Consider the following 23,627-nt stretch of genomic DNA (forward strand, 5'->3'; position numbering starts at 1 on the left):
TCACCTCTATTGTGCAGAAATTATCCCATTTCCTATGTTTAATTTTCCAACTTCAGTTGTAGATCCCTGTTTAATTATTGGCAAAAACAATGTTTTCCATCAGAACAATCAACTAGTAAATTACTTTAAAGTTCCTTGTATAACTTGTTTCCCTTGCTTCCTTCATGTTATGGTGCTCAGGCTTAGGAACCCACTGTAAATTCTGTTTGCATGCCAGAAAAGCAAAACCTAGACACTTTACAGCATCTTAAGAGATGCGTGTGTGTTTTCTTATCCAACCTGGGTGTATGAGCCTGTACCATATAACTTCAGTGTACAGTGGCTGGCCATGCTTGATAGCGCTTCCTTTTAATGGCTGGGAGGGGAAGGAGGGAAGAGGGTGGTGACAAGAGCTTTGTCTCTGTAAGACCACAGGGTAAAGGTTCCCAGTCAGTTTTGCGTAAAGGGGATTTAGCAAACAAGTTGTTTTCTTTAATTGCAATGTAAACACATGTTCCAGAAATGAATTCTAAAAATAAATCTTAAAGGACTTGAAAATTATGCCAAGCTGAACGAGCTAATTAATTCATTCTTTCTCTGAAATGCTTAATTCCTTACCCTTTAATTTAAAAAAAAAAATAACACCAGGAGTTTTCTCTCACATTGCTGTGGAGAATGACTGTTTCTTTGACTTCTCCAGAGGTGGATATAGCAAACCCAAATCAACTCTATAAACTCAAAAGCTGGAAGTACTTGGTTTTGATTCCTGTGTGTTCCTGTACTCAAAACTGCACCCTTTTTCTATGGTAATAGTTCAGAAGTTTTGTGTTCTTTGGCAATACCTGTAAATTTCACTTCCTGAAGCTGCCTTGGGGAATGCGACCCTTTGAAAATTAGGGGAGAAAACTTACTCTGCTGTGAGTGCTGGAATCGATTCCTCAGAGGAGAACTTTTGGCCTTTTTGGATTATGTGCAAGAACTGGCATTCAGATAGGGCTGTAGAAAATGGCAGCAGTTCCTGCTGAAAGTTGTGAGAAAGCTGTGCAAGTTGGTGCTAATTTTGAACCTGAACCTCAAAAGATTGTGGGTTTTCTGAGCTCGATGTCTGCTTCCTTGAGAAGTAAGGTCGATAAATGTATTTTGAGATGCAAATTTTTACATCATGGGTGGGTATAGTTTCAAGACCAGTGCAGGATAGTTGGGTTGGCACACCTATGAAACCTAACTTTCCTGAACAGTAGCTCAGAGCTTTAAATATTATTGCATAAAATAAAATACTAGGTATCCCCTACAGTGATAAAGGGACACATACTTTCATATGCCTGAATTTAAACTCTAAATGTAGAGGAAACTTGGCATTACAGCAACATGGCTGTACCTGCTGCTTGGTAGCCTGCACACTTTACAATGGGGGTCTTCACTGCTGTTTTGCTTCTGGCCTATGTTTTTTAGAAATGAAGGCAGCAAGTTTAAAAAATAAAAATAAATAAGGCTTGCCCTGCTCAAATACTGTAAATAGTAAAGTGTGTCTTTTTTCAGTGAGTCACTTTTCATCAAAAAATAAGGATTTAAGATGATTTTAAAACTTTTCTCCTTATTAACTTAGATACCTCACTACAGGTATTTGAATTGTCTGGATTTTGATGTGAAACATCTATATCTCCTTAAGTAAGAAATATGCAAAGTTAGACTTGTCTACATAAGGCCCGAGATTCCCTAAATCAACATATTTCTTGGTTAAGCTGTGCTAAGAAGAGGGCTGGTATGTTAGCACATATCCCCTGTTCTCAAGCACACTTAAGCTGAAAAGAAAAAAACACTTGTTGCAAGTGCTGGCATTAAGCTATACCCTCATTCTTTAAATCTGGTTAAACAAGCAAAAAAAGCTCAGGTTCAGGTTTTACAAATTTTAAACCTTTTTTTTAAAAAAAATGAAAACTAATGTTAGTGTAGCTGGACTAAACATTACATTTAAATTCCAAATAACTACTAACCCTAACATTAGAGAACTCAGATGTTAACAGATCTTAGTTTCGGTTATAAGATGTGCATCAGAAGGGGGATTCATAGCTCTGAAAATATGAATTAACTGCATATCCTAAAGCATTCCCATTCTTTCTCTGCTTAGGACTGTCATCTCAGTATCATTTCATGCTAAATAAAAACTCATATTTACTTTTCAGCTTTTTTTGGAAACACTCCCTTAATCTAAGAAGAATTAATACACACCTTGGAGTTACGTACATCCCGCTTGAGTTAACGTGCCAGGGCTCCTACCTTTTTTCTGCAAGGTACTTTAACGTGAAGATACTCAAGTTGCCATGGATTTTGGCATAAGGACCGACCATTATTCCTCAAAATGGGACTGATAACTGTTTAAACTTGGAAGATTACTGTGATGCTAGGATTTCTCTCATAATGGCATAATGCTCTGTCTGTTATGTGACATCATACCTACAGAAACTACACAAATAAAGAATTTTGCTAAAAGTACTTACTGATTTCTCTTCATTTTTATAAAGTTTAGACCAAACAGCTCTCTGAAGTCAGGCTACTGGAATAAAATAAAATTTGAAAACTATTTAAGTAACTAAAATGCTAAATGCTCTGGGGGAAGTTGATCTTATATAAACCACAACTTTTTGTTGCTTTCCTTCTTTGTTTTGTAAAACACCCATTTTTGAATTCACTGCTGCTACAAGAGTCAGGGTCTTGAACTCTTGAGGTCTCAGCCCTTGAAAGTTCTAGGGCTGAGTTTTACTACATGTCTTCCTAGAAACTAGGTGCTCACAAGAACATAAAGTTCACCCCATTTTAATGGCTTCTGCAATGTTTTATTCCCCTGAAATCTTAAATATACTGTGAAAGAAGCTCCATCGGGAAGAGGACAGTCTAAATACTAATTCCTGAATCTTTTTTTTTTTTTAATTAATACATCATAATGTTCTTCAAATGTTATTTCATTACATGCAGTTAGTAGTAGGTAGTAGCTAGTTACACTAACTACCTGTAAAAAAAAAAAAACAAAAAAACAACTCCACCCTTGGCATTATGCAAAAGCCAAATGGACAAGGGCCTGAGCAGCCCAGCTCAGAGCAGTGGGGTTGGACGGGGCCATCTCCAGAAAAGACACTCTCAAATCTCTGATTCATAATTCTAGAGAGACTAAGAAATTACCTTGATGCAAGTTCAATAAGGATGCGCCTGGGTACAACTGCGCATCTCTTGTCATTATCACTCCAGTATCTTGTAGCTGATAAACCTCAGCAGCAAAGGATAAAAAGGATTGATACGTGTGTACAAAGACTAGTTTTGTGGTTCTTTCCACCAGCTAAAATAGAAAGGCACATCTAACTAAACAAAAGCTTCAGTATGTTCTATGCCAACGTAACTGCATCGTTTGGCATTTTCATGGGATTACATTTAAACACTCATCTATGAGTCTGAGTAGAGCTTTCTGTATCTGCAATGCTTTCTGCTGATACCACACGTTCCAAAGGTTTTTACAGACAAATTGGCACTGCCAACGTACCTTGCTTGTCATGGACTGGGGGTAGTGTTGTGGGGTGTTTTTTTAAGTCTCTTCGAATGCAACAAATTGTACGGCCCTGTGTTCACAGTGAGGGAATGCCCATTCCAATGAGCACAGACATCGCAAAAAAATGTTAATCACCACCTAAAAATAGCCTTCTTGTCTACAAAGTTACCTCTAGTAAGTTCTGCTGTCACTTTTAAGTCCAGCTCCTTCTGATCTTTTCCACCAGTGGAAATCTTCTTTTATGTGAAAGGTAAACTCATTTGGCAGGAGTTTTGAAAAATTCACTGTCTTCCTTTCACAAAGGGATGGTCCAGCAACTGCAGAGCAGAAGGGCGTTCATGTTGATCTCTGCATTGAGGGTTTCAAAAATCAGTACATAAAATTAATATGCATTCCTGTAATGTAATTATTTGTAAAATCTAAATACAAACTTAGGCTTTTTTTTTTTTCTTAACTCTCCAGTCATTACTCCTTTTCAGGTTTTTTTTTTTATATTTTATAAAGCTGGTAGAAAAGAGGGCAGAATTTATTGGAAGAGATTGTTAGCATGTATGACTTATAAAAATGAAATAACTTATTACAAAAATCTTTTTTTGTTCCTCTAAATTCCTACCAAAACTTTGAATAATTCTTCTTATTCAGCTGTTTCAGGTGCAACAAAAGTGTATTTAAGAAACATGTTAATTATTTGTTTGGCCTTATGTCAGTCAGTCTGTTTTGCCATCTCCAATCAACATGATTCATGTTAAGGAGGCCATTTGGACTTATAGCATTGCAAGAATCAAGGAGTTTGTTTTTTTTCAACCCTCAACGTGGAGAAAAGTGAAACAAGGGAAACAATAAAGGGCACTGATTTCTTAAGTAATAAATTAATAGGAAAAACAGGAAGAGGGAGGCATTTATATTTAGGACACGGTGAGACCATATATTAAAACTTTGCCAATACAAATGCATCATTAAAAAAAAAAAAGTAAATACTGTATTAAAAATCTTTCTATTTGTGTATTTCCTTCCACCTAACAATGACTCCTGATATCTTTTAAATACTACTATCTCTGAATCAAAGTATCTATGATGTTGCTATTTATTGACAACAGTTATTCTGTTTACTGCTATATGGTCCACGTGGACCATAACAACTCTAATCCAAGGATTAAAATTCAGGGCACTGTCATACCCACTAAATTATGTACTTCTCTCTAGTGCCCAAATCTGGTCTTTAGAGATACATAAAAGGTGGATATCAATTTCATAAAGCTATCAATTTCATAAGGACCACCCGTGGAGGCCAGAAACTTCTCTCTTGAAATGACAGTCCATTTAAAAGTCTGGGACAAAGCTGGTATTTAAAATAGAATAAACTCCACAGGAATAATTCTTATAATGAGTGAATGCTAGTTTGTCTTAAATACAGAGAACTTTATGTTTCCAGTAGGTATTTATTTCCTGGGCTGGCAGTGATAACATATTTTTCTGCTGCAGAAGATAAGAACTATGTGCAACCTTTTCCATTTAGAATGTTGTCATCAAAACAACTTCCTAGACACAGGCCAGACTCAGCCAATGGGTTATTGGAACAGCAAAGCACTTCAAAGAAAATTAGCCAACATTTGTCTAAAACTCAATGGTAACACGTTTCTGCATGAAAATTACAGGAAAAGTAAATGCTGAACACAAGGCCCCCTAAAAAAGAACTTGTGACTATTTTTAACACCATTATGGAGAGTAAATCTCTTTTATGTATACTGTTATTCAATGGCTTTCCTGAAATGTTGTAAAACCTAAGGATTTACAGTACAGTTCTTCTACGCAGCCATATGTGCCATTTAAGATAGCCTAAGCTTCCATACACACTATCTGCATTTTTCCTTTTCTTTTTCAGTTAAAACTCCACATACCTGGTTAAGCACGCATGCACAAAATCCGCTGCAGTTCCCGAGAACTGGTCAGGCAGGGAAGGCATCAGCCCTCTGTGGGCCCCAATATAGAACATGGCTGCTATCCTGCTCATGGAAGCCAGCGGTGGTTTTCCCGTTGCCATCTCAAACACGGTGCAGCCAACGCTCCAGATGTCCGATTTCCTCCCGTATCCAGATTCATTTATAACTTCTGGTGCCATCCAGTACGGAGTCCCATGCACGGACTTGAGCATCTCGCTGTGTGTGCCGCTGAGGCTTGCCCAGGCTAAGCGCCGGGCACAGCCAAAGTCGATTAGCTTTACTATACCGCTTGGCATGAGCATAACGTTATTGCCCTTGATATCTCTATGCACCACACCATTGTCGTGTAAGTATGCAACCCCCTCTAGAATTTGTTTTGTGTATTTGCAAAGGACAGTTTCTGGCAACGGACCAAACCGATGAATAATACTAGAAATTGAGCCACCGGGAACGAACTCCATGAAAATGCTTAAAATGTTGTCTTCCAGACAAGTTCCTAAATAAGTTACAATATTGACATGTTTCAGTGTCTTCAAAAGATCAACTTCCTCGTGCAACTTCTGATACTCCTTTTCTGTAGTGAGTTGATCTGACATATCCAAAACAACCTGTTTTACTGCTATTAATTGTCCCTGGCTTGTCAGACCGCAGTATACCTACAAAGAAAATAGCATTTATTAAAATGAAACATGAATAAAAGTGTATGTTCACTTATTTTACAGGGTATCTTTGTCACGTTTCATTGCATAATCCAAAATAGTTATTTGTTGCACTGGACAACAGTCAGTTATAAGGTGAGATGTAGCTCAGAGATGACCAGTGCATCTCTTAACATACTGAGACTTTAACTTACTGTGCCATAGGCTCCCTTTCCAAGAACTTCACCTCTCGTCCACATGATAGTATCCTTGTTAGTTAAAATGCTTCCGGGCACTTCAGTAGATTCCTCGAAGTTTAGCAGGCTTCTTTCTTCATTTGATCCCAAAAAGGCTCTACTGTAACTCTGCTTGAAAGACGACGGTCAGCATGAGGAGAAAGCAAGGGGGAAAAGAAAAGCTTCGTATTATCATTACATTTTTTATAAGGAGTAACTTTCACCTGGCATGATTCTCTCTCTCTCTTTCTCTTCCTCCTCCTCCCCCAAACACACCTTGCCTGGCATATCGATACAACAGCTCCTGAAATAGAAACTTGCCTCCTCCTTGATATATTCAAGGATGTATCGTAATGGTGCATAACCTGAAGATTGTAGCATGCCATCTTTTTGCCATTAAAAGCAAGCCAGGCAGAAGGAACACAGAAGATCAGGTTATATGTCTGCTTATTACTTTTTTTTTTTTTTTTTTTTGTCACGTAGCTACAGTTTGCTAAGCTGAAGGGTGAATGTGCCCACTGACTTGCCCTAGGTAACATATGTAATCCAAGCCTGATGAAAACAATTTGGAGATGACTTCACAGGAAGAAGAGACTGCTTCAGAAAGGATGGTAATAATTACTCCATCTAGCCAGGGATCTCCAGGAGAAGTAATAAATGGAGGTAAAATTGGCATCTGTGTTTGCAGAAGCATAAGGAAGTGTATCAAAATACAGTGAAAGAAAACTTCCTTATGAAATTTTAATTAAAATAGAGAAAAAGCTAAGAGGGTCAAGGAGAAGTGATACTGGTAGATAAGCACCTTAGTGGGTGAAGGTTCTTAACTGAGCAGGGGGCCAGAATCAAAGCCTTCTGAACTTGAAGTTTTGATTAAACGTTACTTAAACAGCCTTAACTCTATCTGATAAGCCGATACTTGTCATCCATATCTACAAAAGTATCGGGTTGCCCTCAGGGGTTCAAGGAAATTGTCCTTTTGGATATACAAGGACCATTTGTAATGTCTTTTCAAGTCTTTACAAGTCTAGATCTCAAGTGCTTTTGCCTTGGCCCCCAGCCTTTCATACATGCTCTTCAGTTAAAATAGCCTCTCCCTTTTTTTCACTACAATTTCTTAATTTATCTTGACCCAAAAAAATAAGTCTTCATAGGTATCTATGTCTGTCATGCCTGAATACCATCTGCCTTGTGTCAGAGAGGCAGCATCTAACATGGGTGTCCTCGGCTGGGCACCAGAAGGCTCAGTGGACAGCTGGCCCAAGGGGAAGAGACCCGATCATTAATGAGCACATTACCTGTACTTTAGTTAAACACTGTTTTCTTTGTCAACATCATGACTCATCGTTCACCCACAGTTGTGTTGGAGCATCACCCAAAGGATCTAGCAAGTTACAAGAAGTTACTTTTACCTTCACTAGAGCACTATTTAGTATTTCTCCATCTCCGTTCATCGTATTTCCTTCTTTCGCATAGGCATTCTGCATTTTAGAATCTGCAATTTTTGTTCTTGAAGAGTTGATGTCTTTTTCTTCAAGCACTAGCAATTCTGCAGCCAGACAACAAAGCAACTCATCAGTCACGTCCTTTTTACCTGCCCAGGACAAAATGTTTTGACTTGTCTGGAAACTGGGACTTGTAACATTTGTTGTCTGAATCACTGAAGGCTGAGTAAATTCATTTGCCAAACTACTGCCCTGAGGTGTGTATGCCCAACTCTGACTTGATTTTTTTGCAAGGGATTGATGCTGCAGTCTGTCTGAAAAGTGCAATGATTTGTGTCGATTTATAGTCCTGAAGGAGGTCTGGTGTGATTCCAGGCCTGTGCAGCCGTTCCTATCCACCCTGTACCGGGGTACGCAAATGTTCTGGTCTGTTGTTAATGAACTGCTGCGTACAGCAGCACATTCTGTGTAGTCTTTATCACTTAACTGAAGAAGATTCTGGCTACAGGTAGAAGCTATCTGATGGTTGGATAGACCCCGACTGTCTAAAGACTTCTCCAAAGAGACTTCTGTAATAGGAGATAACTTCGAATTTGAATTTTTTTTATTTTGTTTGGTTGACTGTGAAAGCTCTTCTAAAAATATAAGCTGATCATCTAAGTCTCCGCAAACCAGCGACATGCTCCTTGAAGTTTGTATTTGACAATCTGGACCAGAACTTATTACATTATCTTGCTCTGTGTTGCTATCACTGAATTTGATACTTTTGTCCTTTGGAATTAAGCCTTTCTGCTTTTGTTTGGTACCAGATACGGTCTTCTTTGGCTTAGAATACGTTCTCTTTTGAGTGTTTCTTACTTGGCTGCTTTCTCTCCTTTTATTGCAGGTAGATCTGCAGGTGCTAGCAGTGCATCTCCCAAGTGGAGCAGAACAAACATCTCTGTAAAAACTGTTCTCATGCTGATCAAGCTCACGCATGTGGGAATAGACTGGAGTTGCAAACATTTCATAAATACCCGGACCATTGTCATTTGAATTTATTTTCTTGAACATGTCACTGTATTTCAGATGTACAAAATCTGAAGCAGACTGTGCACACGGTAGAGAAAGAGGAGTAACAGGTTTCTTTAAAATAACTGGATTTTTGCAGCTGCAGGAGAAACTTTGCTTTTTAAGTTTTTGAGCACTCTGAGGAAAATGGTATTTGTTTGCTTGAGGTATTTTTTTTTGACGTTTCAGGGAAGTCTCAGATTCCATGCATGGCAGTTGCAAAGATGGAAAAATACGATTCTTGGCATTCATCTCTTGTGTATTATATTTTGTGGAAATCTCATCAGAAACAATTACGCCTTCAGCTATCTTTATCTTGTTACTTATTTTAGATTTTGATGAATGTTTGTTTCTATTCATCTTTATCTCACCTTTGTCATTTTCTTTGCGAGCAGGAACATTGCAGCTCTGACTAACACGAGGAGGGAGGCTACGAATGACACTCCTCCTCCCGGCAGGACATTTAGCAATGGGTGGTTCCTTAGCTGGTTCTTGTTCAGAGAACATAACGTGGGCAACAGGTACAAGCTCACTTTGATCTTCTGCAGTCGTTTCTTGCGTTGCTTCTTTTTTCTTTTCAAATTCAAGAAGACAAACATTATTTTCTGTTTGTTTTCCAGAACAATCTTGCACTCTGGGAATGACTGCAGCTACAGAGTTACCTTCTAAGGCATGGTAGGCCTCTATCACTTCATTTGTACAGGAAGAATCTAAATCATGATTGCCAAGCATGAAGTTCACGCTCTCCTCATCTTCACACGGTATATAACCCACTGTCATTTCTGGAATATCTCCTCCTTCTATACCAGTTGTACAGGAATTCTCCACTCTTTTTTCCTTCTCGCCAGCTCTTAAAGTGTCTGTGTTGTTTGACACAGGACATAAAGCTGTAAATATTCCACAGTTTATCACAGCGTTACTTGTGCTGAAGTAGGAAGAACTAGCATCCCAGTAACTGACTTGGGTCATGATATCTATATCCTTACAAGCCACTGACAACTGATACTTCATCTGGTCATTCTTTTCAATATTGGTAGCTACATCAGCTTCCCTCCATTTCAAATTGTTTTCAATTTCTTCTTTCCTGTCGCTAGAGTACTTATAATATTTATCCTTGCTGAAGCAGCACAGGTCTTGTGTTGGAGTGAACTTATCAGAAATAGTAGCCACGATCAGACCTGAAGACTTTTCAGCATCTCTTTTTAATAGATTGTCTACCTGATACTGATAAAATTTGTTAGCTGGTTTTATAGGCTGGGGAATAAAGTTCATAATATTCAAAATATTTCTGATCTTGGTGCTTTCATTGACAAAATTATCCTCTAGAAGAGCAAGATGAATTGTTCTTACAGGCTGAAATGTCACTGGTGGCAAATGAAACTGTAATTTCCATTAAAAGAAAAAAAACATTAATAATGTACTACAGAACAGATACAGGTAAAAGCTAATCACTAAGAACCAAGCAGGTGAAGGAAAAAATAATCAGAAAAGGACTACTCTTTGATATATTCCCATATTTAACTTAATATGAAGTGTAATTTCAAAACCACATTCTTTTTCTCACATCCAGATTTATTCCTAAGTATTTTAGCACAGAAAGTGGGATCCTTTGTTTACGGCCTAAGTCACTATTCATGATTTAAAAATAATAAACTTTGGCCCATATACAAATAATCTCATCAGTTATTAACCATGTGTTATGCTATATAGTGTGTTTGGTACAGGAATTCAAAACTTTCATGTGCCAAAGTTTCTTTCTTGCTGCACAGTCTCACTGAACGAAAGCACCACTCTTATGCTGATATTTAAAACCCTCCAAAGTGTGCTGACAGCAGTAATTATATTCCCAACGGAACTAAGGTTCATGAAACCAGTTTTTAAAAATCAAAAGCTATAGTGTTATAAGAGAATACTATTTTACCAATGCAAAAAACAATCTTTACAAATTTTTTATTGCTTTTAAGAGATGTTGCTGTAATTCTAAATATGTATCTCTTTCATGTGTTCAGTATAGTCTTATAAAAATCTTCATAAACCACGTCCGACAGGCCACAGTGTTAGCTCACAGAATTTAAAGTATGCTGGAAAATAGCACAGTCTGCACTACATTTTGTCAGTGAAGTTAAATGGATAGCTACCAAAAGACCATTTTTTGGTATGGCAGCTAACGCAGTAGTCTGTTGTATTTAGAATGTATTTTATTATTCCTCCCTTCTTTCTTCTCTCTCCCCCCTCCTCCCCTTAATCAAAAGGTACTGTATATCTTTGAAAGAGAACAGATTTAAGAATTTGAGTGCATTGTTGTGATTATTCAGATGAAATGTGAGAATAATTTTCTGAAAATATTATTTCTATTCTTTATTTTTATAGGAAAGGGAGAAAAAATAAACTCAAATATACTGTATACTTTTATGCAAATGAATGCGATAGAAATAATTACATAGTCACATGCTCTGACTGCACATTCGCATGTCTATATTCAACATCAGTTTGCAATCTGCATGAAATTTTTGTTTGCATTCCAAGGGCAAACTGAGGTTCGAATGTGCCAGAAAAAGCAATGAGTGCTGTTTTGAAATTTACAGTTCAGAAGGCTTTGTCTAGTCTGCATGGTTTTAGTCTGAATGCTCAGTTTATTCCAAATAATGGTATTCCAAAATAAATTCCAAATAATTCCCTCAACTGGGAATGTTTGTTGTTTTTTTTTTTTCCATAGCCCTTTTTATGATCTTCTGTCAGAACTTCTAGACTTTTCTGTGACTTTTTTCCTGTGAGTACTTTCATATTCTGCAGTAGGCACACTAAAGTACATAGCTGATTCATTAATTCTTCTGTACAAAGGGCTATTAATTAATAACTATAAAGACCAAATTATCTTTTTTCCAAATATAGTATATTTAATCTTTTGCAACATTTCAGGCTCACCTGGTGTGAAGCACTGATTTATGTTAAACGACTAACTCGGTTGTGTGTACAGAAGTAGCTATCAAAACTGTTTTGTCAGGAATCCTGTTTACACATCACAAAATTTCATGTCAAATATGTTTAATTCTAAAACATTATTTTGTATATGTTAGTACACTAAATTTCAGCAATCATTTCATATCAAGACAGTTCTTCAATTCTGCTTCAATTTTAAATTATCCATCAATACATGAAATTGTTTTGTTTTTAAATTCAGCAAAACTAGACAACAGTGTCTAACATATAGAATACACATACCTGAAATTAACTTATGTATTACCATTATAAGAGGTTCTATATCTTCGTGAACTTCCAGTCCCTTACCCCCCAAAATCCCTGATGTAACACTTCACTGACAATTTTTTATATAGTTCTGAACATTTGCTGATATATATATATACACGAATACTTGATGTTCATCTGAAAGGCTGAAGAATAAGTAGACAAAACTACCTGCACTTCTTCTGTGTTGCTATATTTCAAGTTTTGAAAGTATATAATACTTTTAATTGTGTTCAGCTTTATACATAACACCATCTTACCTCAGATTTCTTGTTCCTCTTTTCTCCTATTGTTATATTTAACCCTTGAAAATCAAAACAAATGAAATATTAGTTTGGCATTCTTAAACAGAGTACAGTTTTCATGCATAAATTAATTTCAAACTGTAGGGCTCTGAGGACCAGGAATCTGTCTAACATGCAGTTGCAATCCATGCTATAAATCTGCTATAAAGAAAAAAGTTGAAAGTTGAAATTAAAGTGTGATACTGAATCTTATAATTGCACTTTCTATAGAACTCAGTGAAATATAGCAATTTTAAAACAGTTTTATTCTAATAGTTTAAGTAAATATCTCTTCTCAATTTCAGATGTTTGCTAACTTCAACATGTAGCTAATTAATTCCATTATGAATTAATTAATTCCAGTATAAGGAAAAAAGTGAGAGAGATGCTATCCTGGCCCCACTGAAGCTAAGGAGAATTCCACTATACGTTTTGTGGTCTCAGTTTCATTATACAGAGTATTCTCTGTATAATGTTCTCTGTCATCACTTCTCTTTATCTCCTTCATTTCCCAAATACATGTACGCATCATTAAAGAAGATGTTCAACATGGCTGAAAGTCTACTTAATATGAAGAAGTCAAGCAAACATAAAGACAATTTAAAATTTAAATAAAAAGGGCTTCTGAGACTTTGGGACATAACTTGATAGTAATGTATAGCTATATTTAAAAGTTGTGACTTTTAAAATAGAACTTACTTTGCCGTGCATGTGCTTGTATTATCTGAAAGGCACCCAAATCCATAAATGATTTTGAAATGTTAGATTCTGTGCCTGTGGCCTGTAGCAGAAAGCTGAAGTCAAAGCCATGTCTTACGTTCTCCTTCTTCAGCAAGAAAGGTAGAGAAGTGTGCTCTCCCATCTGTAACGCTAACTGATTTTTACTTTTAAAACATGTCACTTGTTTATCTGGCCACAGTCCAGTTGTTGGTGCTATTTGGCTAAAAGGCAAAAAGCAAAAAACAAAACACAGTATAAAAATAAGTGTAAGGAGCCTACTCAGTTCAAATAATCAAGTGACATGGAAATAATGTGAAGAAGAAGTCTGTAAGATCTAAGAATGTCAAAGTATTTTCTCTTTCTTGATCCATCTAGGAAGTTGGGGCTCTCCCCAGCACCATCTGACTGCAATACCAGGGACTGATTACAAATGACAATGGATTACAAACAACATAGACAAAGCCAACACATGAATGGCAAAAAGCATTACCCGCTTTCCCCTTCTTGACAAAACCTGATTGCTTCCAGCATGATTTTTTTAAGAACCATCAGGAAAGTAAGTCAGAAGGATTCCAAAGACCAGGTGCACCTTTGTTATTTATAAAATGTGCTGTGGCCTGCCTGAAAGAATAGAAGCTATGTAAACAAGACTCAGATTTCAGCCATCTGGTTTCTGAAGAATGGAAAATCCAAATACGGAAAAAAATAAATCCTGTAACTGAAAAGAGGTCAAAAATACAGTCTACGTTAATCTTAAAGCTGTATGTGAGATAATTGTTTGTTTTTAATTGAATCAAATGCTGATGTAAAACCATATACATTTTTTCCTCATACGGTACCAAATAATTAGTTCATCTACAGCAATATCCTGCCTCCGGCAATGACCAGTAATTGACTTTGGGAAGATAGAAACACTGTACAACTCACAGAGTTGCATCTAGCATCTGGCACTAAATACATTTTTTCATACTCACAGACTGATACTTGCTTTGTCTTCATTTTTGAATACCCAACTGCAAATTAACTATTAATTCTGCTTACCTATTTTTTCCTAGAGCTTTGTATGACTGATGCGTTTCCTCCATCATTTTATCTGCATTTTGAAGAGCAACAACAATTCCACAACCTGCAACAGTACATTAGTATATTAGTATTATATTAGTATATTGCATAAAATATTAGTATATTGCATAAAAGCAATATAATTCATTGACCAATAATACAAAGAAAATGTACATATTTTTGGCCATTAAAATATGAAACAGGAAAAAAAATGAGCACGTTTCATTTGACTTAGATACATATACATACTGTTATAACTTTTAGACATTTGAATATAAATCTAAAGCAATTTTAGTTATTTTGGTAAGTATACTAGTTCAATGTAGAATAAAAGCAAAGAACATCTTTAAAAAATCCAGTTACACCTCCTGTTTCAGTAGAATAGAAATATAAGAAAAATATTGACAAACTCTACAAAAGCATGGCATTTAAAATAGGAAACGTGTTAAAGTTCAAACAAATTTCAGAGCTTTTCAAAGGTGGAAAATAACTCTGAAGTTGATTTCAAATTATCTTGTAGTTGCTTGGTTTTAACAAGTCACAAGATTTCAAGTTAACGTTGTCCTTTTTTTTCTCCAGATCCCATATATAGCATTTCATAAACATTGGTTAAACTACCTTCTTTTCTTCTCCTCTTATTTTGTTAGTTTTCAAACATACTGTCCTGAGATGTATTACAGTCCTGAAACCTGAAAAAAATGTTTCATCAATTGATTTCCAATTCATGTGCACAGATCAGTACTTTATATTGCATTATTTCAGGATCCTATATATGACAAAAGTGACATTTAAAAAAATACTTGAAATTATTAAAAATATTACAATTTAACTTAACTTCCAGTGCCCCGTCCTGAAAGTGCACAGAAGCAGTAAGTCCAGACCTAATCTCTAACACTAAAATTTCAGCATATGCTATGGTGAATAAGACATGAAAGCTGTCAGTATTACTTTACAGATATCATCCTTACTCTAAGATCAGAAAGTCAGCAATTCACATTTGGAAGATAATTGTATGTTTAACGTATTCCTTGCAACCCAGATCTGAATTAAGCATTTATCTTTGTCTATTTGATCAAAACTCCCAGCAAAAGAGGTTCAAGAACCAAAACTTTCTCAAACAGTCTCAACAAAGTCTCAATGATAGCTTATTCCAATGATACGTGAAGCCATGTGGAATCTTTCTAGCAATTTAAGAGAAATATGAACCAGTCATTAATTAATTTACTTAATAATTTGTAAGTATCTTGAGAAGGAATTGTTCTAGTATACAAAAACAGCGTAGTTTTAAATGTATGCTCAAAAATTAGCTAGTTATTTTTCTCTAGAGCCACAGTCTCACTGCTATCAAGAAGCTATAAATTACACCCTTTATATCAGATCTATTATAAACTCATAAGTACACACACGGCAACGTATTATCTCTGAATATTTACAAAGGTAATTTTTTTAAGTGTTTAAAAATTGTACACCTTATAAAAAATAACTTGCCATTATATGATTGGTTTTTTGTTGTTGTTGCCACTGGATGTCTGTGACCTGTGCTTTAAAAGATACTTTTACTAGGCTTTACCCTTAATTAGAAGGTTGTAGTGAACCTTTCCCCCAACTAATCAGCATACACTGAAGGAGCTAGATATCACCCTCTTGCTAAATACAGCTACGTGTGGGCAATATTGATCCTCTACAGTTAACAACATGCCTGAATATGGTGAGTAACCACACCGTGAGCTGTTTCACAATTACAAAAACAACCCTCTTTTCCAAGAAACTCAAAAATGAAAAATACCATAAGATGCTAGTGACGTAAACAATAAGAAACAATGACAAATTGCAGAAGAGAGTGAAACTGAAGGTTTTGAAGATATGAAATTTTTGATGGCTAATCCTTAAAATAAATCTCAACTAATTATTTTTGTGGATTGGGGTCATTTCTGAAAAACATTATGAACTTTTGTTTCTCAAGTGACAAGAACATATAATGTAATTAAAGACAGTGAAATGAAATGAACAAAAGAAGATACTATTATTAATATTGCCTACCATCTATATTACAATATTTCCCATTTCCCATCTTTATTATTTAGCAAACAATTTATAGTTTAAAAAAATACAGAAGATATTGTTAGATACCTTATGTGTATAAAAATATGTTAATGAATATGAATATACATTTAAAGATATATGAATAAAAGTCTCAAATTCCTACAGGGCAACTCTGCGCAACATTCCTCTGAGTGGAAGATTGTAAGGTCCATACTGGAAAATTTTGTAATAATGTAAAAATAAGTGGTTTTTTTTTTCCTACTATCTAATCAATAGATATATAATATCACGATTTATGTATTTTACACATTCATATTCTTGCTAATATTATTGAATGAGGTCTAACTTTTCCTGCAGCATAAATATATTCTCCTTTCTAGATTACGTGGCATGCTTTATTATATTGACATAATCGATATAGTGTGGCAGTGAACTCTCCATTTTAACTGTGTAAGAAATACATGCTATATCCATTTAAAACAGTGATCTATCATTAAACCTTTTTTTTTTTTTGCATTTGCATCTTCAATTTAATTTATTGCAATATATTCCCCCCTCAAACAAAAAAATTACTTAACCACCATACACATGCTACCAAAGTAACTAGTTTTAGAACTTAATTTCTATGGCAGGCTAAAAGAAAGGTATGATTTTTAGAAAATTGTTTATGGCTATTAAATCTATCAATAGATGGACTGTGAAAAATAGGACACCTAGTGGCTCTTACGTTAATTTCTTTACAAAATTTTCTTTCTGATCTTTTTCTCACATGCTGGTTTTTACTTCATTCCTTGTCCTTACATGACTCAAATGCATAAAATGCTCAACTTCATAAATTTTTCACACTTAGTAGTAAATAACACTTTCAACATTCTTTACAAGTTTTATTACAAATTATTTCTAACAACAATCTCAGGTACTACCCCAGCAATGCTTTTTGTTTTGTTTTGTTTTGTTTGTGGGTTTGTGTGGGTTTTTCTTGTTTTAAGTTTCCTCATAAATACTTGTCAATTTATTCATAATGACTTTTTTTTTTTTTCTTTGCACCTGAGCTCAGGGGTCTCAGTAGAGCTACTAACCCACACGGGAAAACTGCCTAACGTCAAGGTACTATTTATTAATGGCGAGATGTATGCAACAGATGGAAGGTAGCAAGCCACGTAGCAGTCTGTTCTCACGGAACCATTCCATTTCAACGTCACTGCACAGGTCAGTGGAAATGAGTTCCTCATCTTAGTTTACAGAGGAGGAAACAGAGAAAAGTTGAATAGTATGACCAAGGTCACCCAACGAGTTGTGCAAAAGTAGCTTGAGTAAGCACTCTTGATCTATCATTCTTAAGCTAAACACAAGATAATCCATTAAAATGCATATTTCGTTGTATTAGTCTGTTAAGAGTTATATCAGACCGTGAACTTCTCCAAACTTCGACTTTTTTTGGATATAGGAGACCCCCTTCAAAGCACTAGCTGACAAGGTCCCACAAAGCAGCCACAACCCCTACCTTACCGGGTGTTGAAGGGTGACAGAGGCGCAGCAACACGCCCAGAAGCCACAGGGCATCCCCAGCTGGCCCCTGCGCCCCTTTGCCGGGCGGCACGAAATCCAAGCCCCAACCTCCCCGGCCGTTCGCTTCGGCGGTCGCTGCTCCGGCGGAGCGGGGCGGGTGCGTTTACACGGCGTTGCCGGGGGAACTCCGGCAGCGGGCCGGGAACCGGGCGGCAGCGGGGCTGGGGGGCGCTGGCTGGGGCAGGGCCGGCTGCGGAGAGTGCGGGCTCAGGGTGAGCTGAGGGGGGACTGGGGAGAAAATGGTGTGAGAGGGGTTTGGGGGGAGCTGGCGTGAGGGGGATCGGGGGATGATGGTGTGAGGGGAGTTTGGGGGAGCTGTTGTGAGAGGCGCCCGGAGGTTGCGTGCCCCGACACCCGGGGACTTGGGGCCCGCTCTGTTTTCTTGAGGACGGCGACACCGGGCCTGGGGGGCACCTCGGCTCCTGGCCGACCGTCTCGTTCGTCCCCAGGTACAATCGGCCCCATGGGGACAAGCTGCGACGCCCGTCACGCCCAAGCAGGCGGCCGGCCGGCCGGGCAGCCATTTTGTTTACCCTCTCAGGCCGGCCCTGAGGGAGCCGGAGAGCCTCGGGGAGCGAGCCCACCCTTGACGCGGGAGGCCCGGGAGGAGCAGCCCTGAGGCACCGCTGCCCGCGGCCGGTGCCGCCTCCCGGGGCAGGGCGAAGCGAGCCGGGGAGGCGAGGAGCGGGCGGCCCGCCCGGCGCCGCCTTCCCGTCAGCGGCAGCACGCAGGGCGGGGGGCTGGGCAGCGTCGCAAAATGGCGGCGGACAGCGAGGTGAGTGTTAGCCCCCTGTTCCCTTCCCTTCCCCTCCTCTCGGTGCCCAGCCGCTGCCTCCCCGCTCACTGCCTGCCCGCTCTCTCCCCGCAGCCCGAGTCGGAGGTGTTCGAGATCACGGACTTCACCACCGCCTCCGAGTGGGAGCGGTACGTGCTGCTGCCGGGACCGGGGCACGGGGGCTGCGCGGCTCCTGCCGGGGCTCGGGGGGGGGCTCTGAGGGCTGGCAGGTGCCGCCGGGACCCTTCGGCTCCTTCGCTGCCCGGCCGCCTTGCTGGCGGCGTCGGGCAGAGTTTTTCCAAGTTTTCAGCTACTCCGTGGCCTTGTTGTTGTTGTTAGTTGAACTTAGGCGGCCCCAGAAGGTGTCTGTGCCCCATCATCGGGGGAAGAGGCTCCTGGTGAGCGCTGCTGCCCCTGTCAACAGGTTAACGCTGCGCCAGGGGCAGGGGGACAGGGACGGTGTGCCTGCTGGCGGTACTGCTCGGCAGGCTAAGAGGATCCAGCCAAGCCCTTTCTGAGCTTAGCGAAAGATCTGGTTTAATGTCTATTTGAAGAGGATGGGAGTAAAGATCTAGAAGAGCTCTGTGGATTTTTATGTTATATTAATAATGTAGTCATCTCAGATGAAGCCCTCAAAAGTTAGAAGAACAACGTACAGGAAAATTTAAGATGAAGATTGCTCTTGCATTCTTAATGTACTATTTCATAGAAATCCTGGAATCATTAAGGTTGGAAAAGGCCTCCAGGATCATCTGGTCCAACCATCACCCTACTACCAACATCACCCACTAAACCGTGTCCCTAAGAACCATGTCCAACTTTTCCTTGAACACCCCCAGGGACGGTGACACCACCACCTCCCTGGGCAACCCGTCCCAATGCCTGAGTGCTCTTTCTGAGTAGAAATATCTCCGAATTTCCAACCTGAACCTCCCCTGGCGCAACTTGAGGCCATTCCCTCTAGTCCTACCAGTAGTTACTTGCGAGAAGAGGCTGACCTCCGTTTCTTAAAATGTCTATATCAGTGATAATGACTATGACAGAAGCAGACAAAGATTTTAAGCGCTGTCTTTAAATCTGAATTTCAATTACAATCGTGTCAAATGTTTATTCTTTCTGTCAACGGTAAAATAAGGGTATGTTTTCTTAAAACCAATATTCTGCAGTACCAGACAAAAATAAGCAAGATACTGTAATCATTCAAAGCATGTTCATAGCAATTGCTAAAAATAACTATAATCTGCAATGTAAACATAGAAGTACCACTTTATTCATACAAGGAAGTAGTTCAGTTCCTGTTGTGATACTTGGTGTTTTTTTGAAGTATTCCATAGTAGGACAACATATTGCCCGCTTTAGGGAGCTGAATTACGGTGCAAGATGAATGAGACTTCAGGAAATACTAATGATTTTTCCCCTCCCTGTTAGATTCATTTCAAAAATAGAAGAAGTATTGAATGACTGGAAACTTATTGGGATTTCTTCAGGCAAACCTCTAGAAAAGGTCAGTTGTTGCTTCAGATGTTCTATTAGAATTATTAATATCAGTAGCAGTCCACATGGAGATGTTTACACATGCTCTCATTTACGTAAGTGTTGCAGATAATGATTTATATTGGGAATTTCACTTGTAAAAGTGGCTACTGGATGAACAAGTGCTGTAAGTCTATCGGTGGGTTGTCTGGAAAATGGGCAATTTCCTTGATAAATCTGAATCTTCATATAGGGCCTTGATTTTTTTATTTTTGTTTGTTTTTGTTTTTTCACTGCCAGTTTTCAGTCTGGAAATATGGTTCAAGCTGTTTGAAATTCTCAAGGAGTTTCTTTTTGCCTGACCTCGTGCCTTCATCACACCTCACGTACTTATGGTTGAGGTTTGCATTGTGTTTCTGGTGACTCAGTACATTTCATAGATCAGAGAGATGTTTGTTTTAACCCCAAAGTCTATTTAGTCTTTGTGGTGCTTCTTCAGTCTTGTAAAACATGTAAGAAATTACTGAGCTCTTCTGCATATTAGAATATTTAAATACATAAATAGCATATGCATATCATTGTGAATAAATTTAGCTGTTTTGGATTGAATGGTTGCCATGTTTTCAGGAGAGTTTTATGATTCTTAATTTTAGTCATGCTACAAAGTATTCAGGATTAATATTTAGGGCTGACAACTAGTCAACCTTAGACAATTATTTTATCCTTCAGTGTATTCCTACATGTTTTGTTTTCTAGACCAGACCTTTCTTCTTGCTTTCCAGTGAGAATACGCTCTTTACAAAGGGTGTTTGTCCAAGTTGCTTAGCTTGAGTAGCAGCGGTAAAATTCTGTACAGTGCTGTTGATTGTTTTTCCCCCTTATATATCCTCGTACGTAGTATTGTTGTTTAAAATTTGATTATCCTCACAGAAGTTTTGCAGGTTTTAGATACGTAATCATTTATCAGTAAAAGCATGTTCCAAGTAAATATTAAAGAAGCATTTGCGTAGAGTGGTAGGGTTGACAGGTGTAGATAAAATCTGAGCTGGGAAGCTTCTGTCTTTGGGCAAAGTAGAGGGTACATATGCTTAAGATGTGCAGTTTCCGTCATGTGAGGGGAAATATTTGCCTCTTTATTGCCTTATAAATCTCAAGACTTTTGTGGGGGACAAGATTTTCTTGAAACAAACATGATTATTAGTAAAGTAGATTTTAACATTCAGATACCTTTAGTATGAAGTGTTTTGAGAATCATCTTTATGTATCTTTAAACCATGCCTTGCTATGTAGAATAAAATGGTAGCAGAAAAAGGTGGACAAATGTTATAGATTGTTTAGGCAGTATATTTTGTAAGGTTCATGAATGTTAACCTAAATTTATGTGATGAAGCACTAGCTTTGTGTTTGCTTGTTTTAAATCTATAGGGTGTATATACCACAGGAGCATGGGAAGAGAAATCGGATGAAATTTCATTTGCAGACTTCAAATTCTCAGTTACCCATCATTATCTTGTACAAGAACCCAGTGACAGAGATGGGAAAGAAGAACCTGCAGAAGGTAGCTTATAGTTCTCTTTTGTGTCTGGATTATGTCACTGGCATACGGATATGACAGAAGACAATTTCAAAATGTGGAATTCATTGTGCGTTGATTTGAATCTTTGTGAAATTTTGAGGTGTCTGATGGGTGGGATCTGACATCTCTGATTTTAGTGTTTTACATTGAACAAATGCTGAAGAATTTACAAACTGCTAAAGAAGTAAACTGTAAGTTAGCTGAATGGATGCTGATGCTCTTATGTATCAATTTGTTTTGCAGATGCCCTTCCTCTGCCTATGCAGGACTTGTTGTGCATGAACAATGACTTTCCTCCTAGAGCTCACTGTCTGGTAAGATGGTATGTATGCTGCCTCTCTTCTTCCCTAAAATAAGTAAACATAGCAATTGAAAAATCTTTGATGCTGGCACAATGATTTGTATTTTTTTTTCCATCCAGCGTTAAAGCTTAAGGAAAATGGGTCTTTGTATGGGATGCAGTAAAGGGCTGAAAAAAAAAAAAAAACAAAAACCCAAACCATAGTCTTTTAAAAATATTTTTTTCTGAATTTCGTAGACTAATCAGCCTTTAATGTATGTGATATTTAGATGGATTCTCAAAAACAAAGCTTTAGCACCTTAAGAGAGGAAAAAACTGCAGTAACAACCAAATACTTCTTAATAAAGCAAATCTGTAGCAGATTACTGTATTCTTCAACAGATTGTATTAAAGTATAAATAATTACAGTTATTATTAACTTAAGTAATAAACTCAGGACTGATAGATCTGGAAATCGTCACATTACTTTAATAGTGTTTGAGTGTTCTTGAATGCCTGTAGTTTCTGATTTGAGAATCTGCAGTGCTACATACCCAGTCACTTCTTGACCTCGCTGAAAGAGGGACTCACGTCCAAATAACAGATTCACAGCCTGTTGGTGGCAATTCCGTTATTCATATTATAATATTTCTAACAATTGTGTGTTTCAGCTGGTTTACTAGAAAATAGAAACATCATGCTTTTTTTCTTCTCGCCCCCTCCAAGGTATGGCTTACGGGAGTTTGTGGTTATTGCTCCGGCTGCAAATAACGATGCAGTTCTTAGTGAATCCAAATGTAACCTTCTGCTGAGTTCTGTTTCTATTGCATTGGGCAACACTGGCTGGTAAGTGAAAGCCTAAACTTTTTAGTACGTCAAGATGAAACTACTATACTCCTCTTTTGAGGAAAAAGTATTAATTTAGTAGTGAATTACATTCTGAGTTTGTTGTATTTGCACCATAATATTTAAAAAAAAAAAGATTAAAAAACAGTTTTCCCATGGTAACTATAAAATGATTGATTCGGTACGTTGTTTATATTCATTGTTATTTAAAAACCTCAAAGTCTTTAAAAACTGATGCAAGTTGTTCGAATAATTGACATACAGAGCATAAACTCTGGAAGAAGCTTTCTTATCTGTGTGGTAACAGTAACTTTATCATATTCCTCAAAAATATTTAGACTAAAAATGAACTGAAGTCATTGATAAGCCTTCGTGTTTGTGTTTATGACACAACAATTTGTTAGGCATTCCATGTAATGGTGAAGTTAATATTTTTCTATGATTCATATTAAGCATTTTGAGCTGTGTTCCACTAAGAAAATGTATTCTAAAAATATGATATTTAAAATTTTTTTAGCTAGTTTAAAAGACTATGAGATAGCACGACATTTTAAATAATCTGAAATATGTTTTATAGTCAGGTACCGTTATTTGTACAAATACATCAGAAATGGCGACGAATGTATGTTGGAGAATGTCAAGGTCCAGGAGTTCGAACTGACTTTGAAATGGTTCATCTTCGCAAAGTGCCAAATCAGTACACACATTTATCGGGATTACTGGATATCTTCAAGTCCAAGATAGTAAGTGCATCCGTATGCATACACCTGATACTAAGAATAATTCTATTAACTGGTTGCTGTACATTCGCTTCTGTCTTCTAGGGATTCGTTTTGTAAGGGTAAGACTCACACTGCCAATACCAACAATCTCCTTCCAGTTATTGCTACTCTGTATCTAGTAGTAGAAAGTAAAAATTTATGTTTCTGT

General features: G+C 37.7%; 2 protein-coding genes across 5 annotated transcripts in view; one reads left to right on the top strand and one right to left on the bottom strand.

The window, feature by feature from the left end:
* The window catches only part of MAP3K19 (mitogen-activated protein kinase kinase kinase 19), a 21,011-nt gene extending 3,186 nt beyond the window's left edge, over positions 1 to 17,825 (bottom strand). The window contains exons 1-9 of one of the 2 annotated variants that reach the window (XM_080600724.1): positions 17,688 to 17,825; positions 14,754 to 14,824; positions 14,115 to 14,199; positions 13,053 to 13,294; positions 12,330 to 12,373; positions 7,741 to 10,203; positions 6,311 to 6,460; positions 5,416 to 6,113; positions 1 to 3,865 (exon numbers count right to left, since the gene is read on the bottom strand). The exon at positions 1 to 3,865 is cut by the window's left edge and continues 3,186 nt beyond it. In XM_080600724.1, the coding sequence (XP_080456850.1) occupies positions 3,799 to 3,865; positions 5,416 to 6,113; positions 6,311 to 6,460; positions 7,741 to 10,203; positions 12,330 to 12,373; positions 13,053 to 13,294; positions 14,115 to 14,161 (3,711 nt within the window). In that variant the 5' untranslated portion in view covers positions 14,162 to 14,199; positions 14,754 to 14,824; positions 17,688 to 17,825 and the 3' untranslated portion in view covers positions 1 to 3,798. Of the gene's footprint in view, positions 3,866 to 5,415; positions 6,114 to 6,310; positions 6,464 to 7,740; positions 10,204 to 12,329; positions 12,374 to 13,052; positions 13,295 to 14,114; positions 14,200 to 14,753; positions 14,825 to 17,687 lie in introns of both variants that reach the window. The other variant, XM_080600723.1, reaches the window with a different exon arrangement.
* Positions 17,705 to 23,627, top strand: part of RAB3GAP1 (RAB3 GTPase activating protein catalytic subunit 1) — a 23,610-nt gene continuing 17,687 nt past the window's right edge. For 2 of the 3 annotated variants that reach the window (XR_013953884.1, XM_080600747.1), the window contains exons 1-8: positions 17,866 to 17,959; positions 18,197 to 18,522; positions 18,616 to 18,671; positions 19,951 to 20,026; positions 21,421 to 21,553; positions 21,815 to 21,893; positions 22,578 to 22,697; positions 23,275 to 23,440. Coding sequence is in view for 2 of the 3 variants with exons in the window: in XM_080600747.1 (XP_080456873.1) it covers positions 18,505 to 18,522; positions 18,616 to 18,671; positions 19,951 to 20,026; positions 21,421 to 21,553; positions 21,815 to 21,893; positions 22,578 to 22,697; positions 23,275 to 23,440 (648 nt within the window). In the remaining variant the exon portion in view is untranslated. Of the gene's footprint in view, positions 17,845 to 17,865; positions 17,960 to 18,196; positions 18,523 to 18,615; positions 18,672 to 19,950; positions 20,027 to 21,420; positions 21,554 to 21,814; positions 21,894 to 22,577; positions 22,698 to 23,274; positions 23,441 to 23,627 lie in introns of those variants that run through there. The other variant, XM_080600748.1, reaches the window with a different exon arrangement.

This window comes from Anser brachyrhynchus, assembly GCF_964034855.1.
Source record: "Anser brachyrhynchus genome assembly, chromosome: 7".
NCBI classification, from domain to species: domain Eukaryota; kingdom Metazoa; phylum Chordata; class Aves; order Anseriformes; family Anatidae; genus Anser; species Anser brachyrhynchus.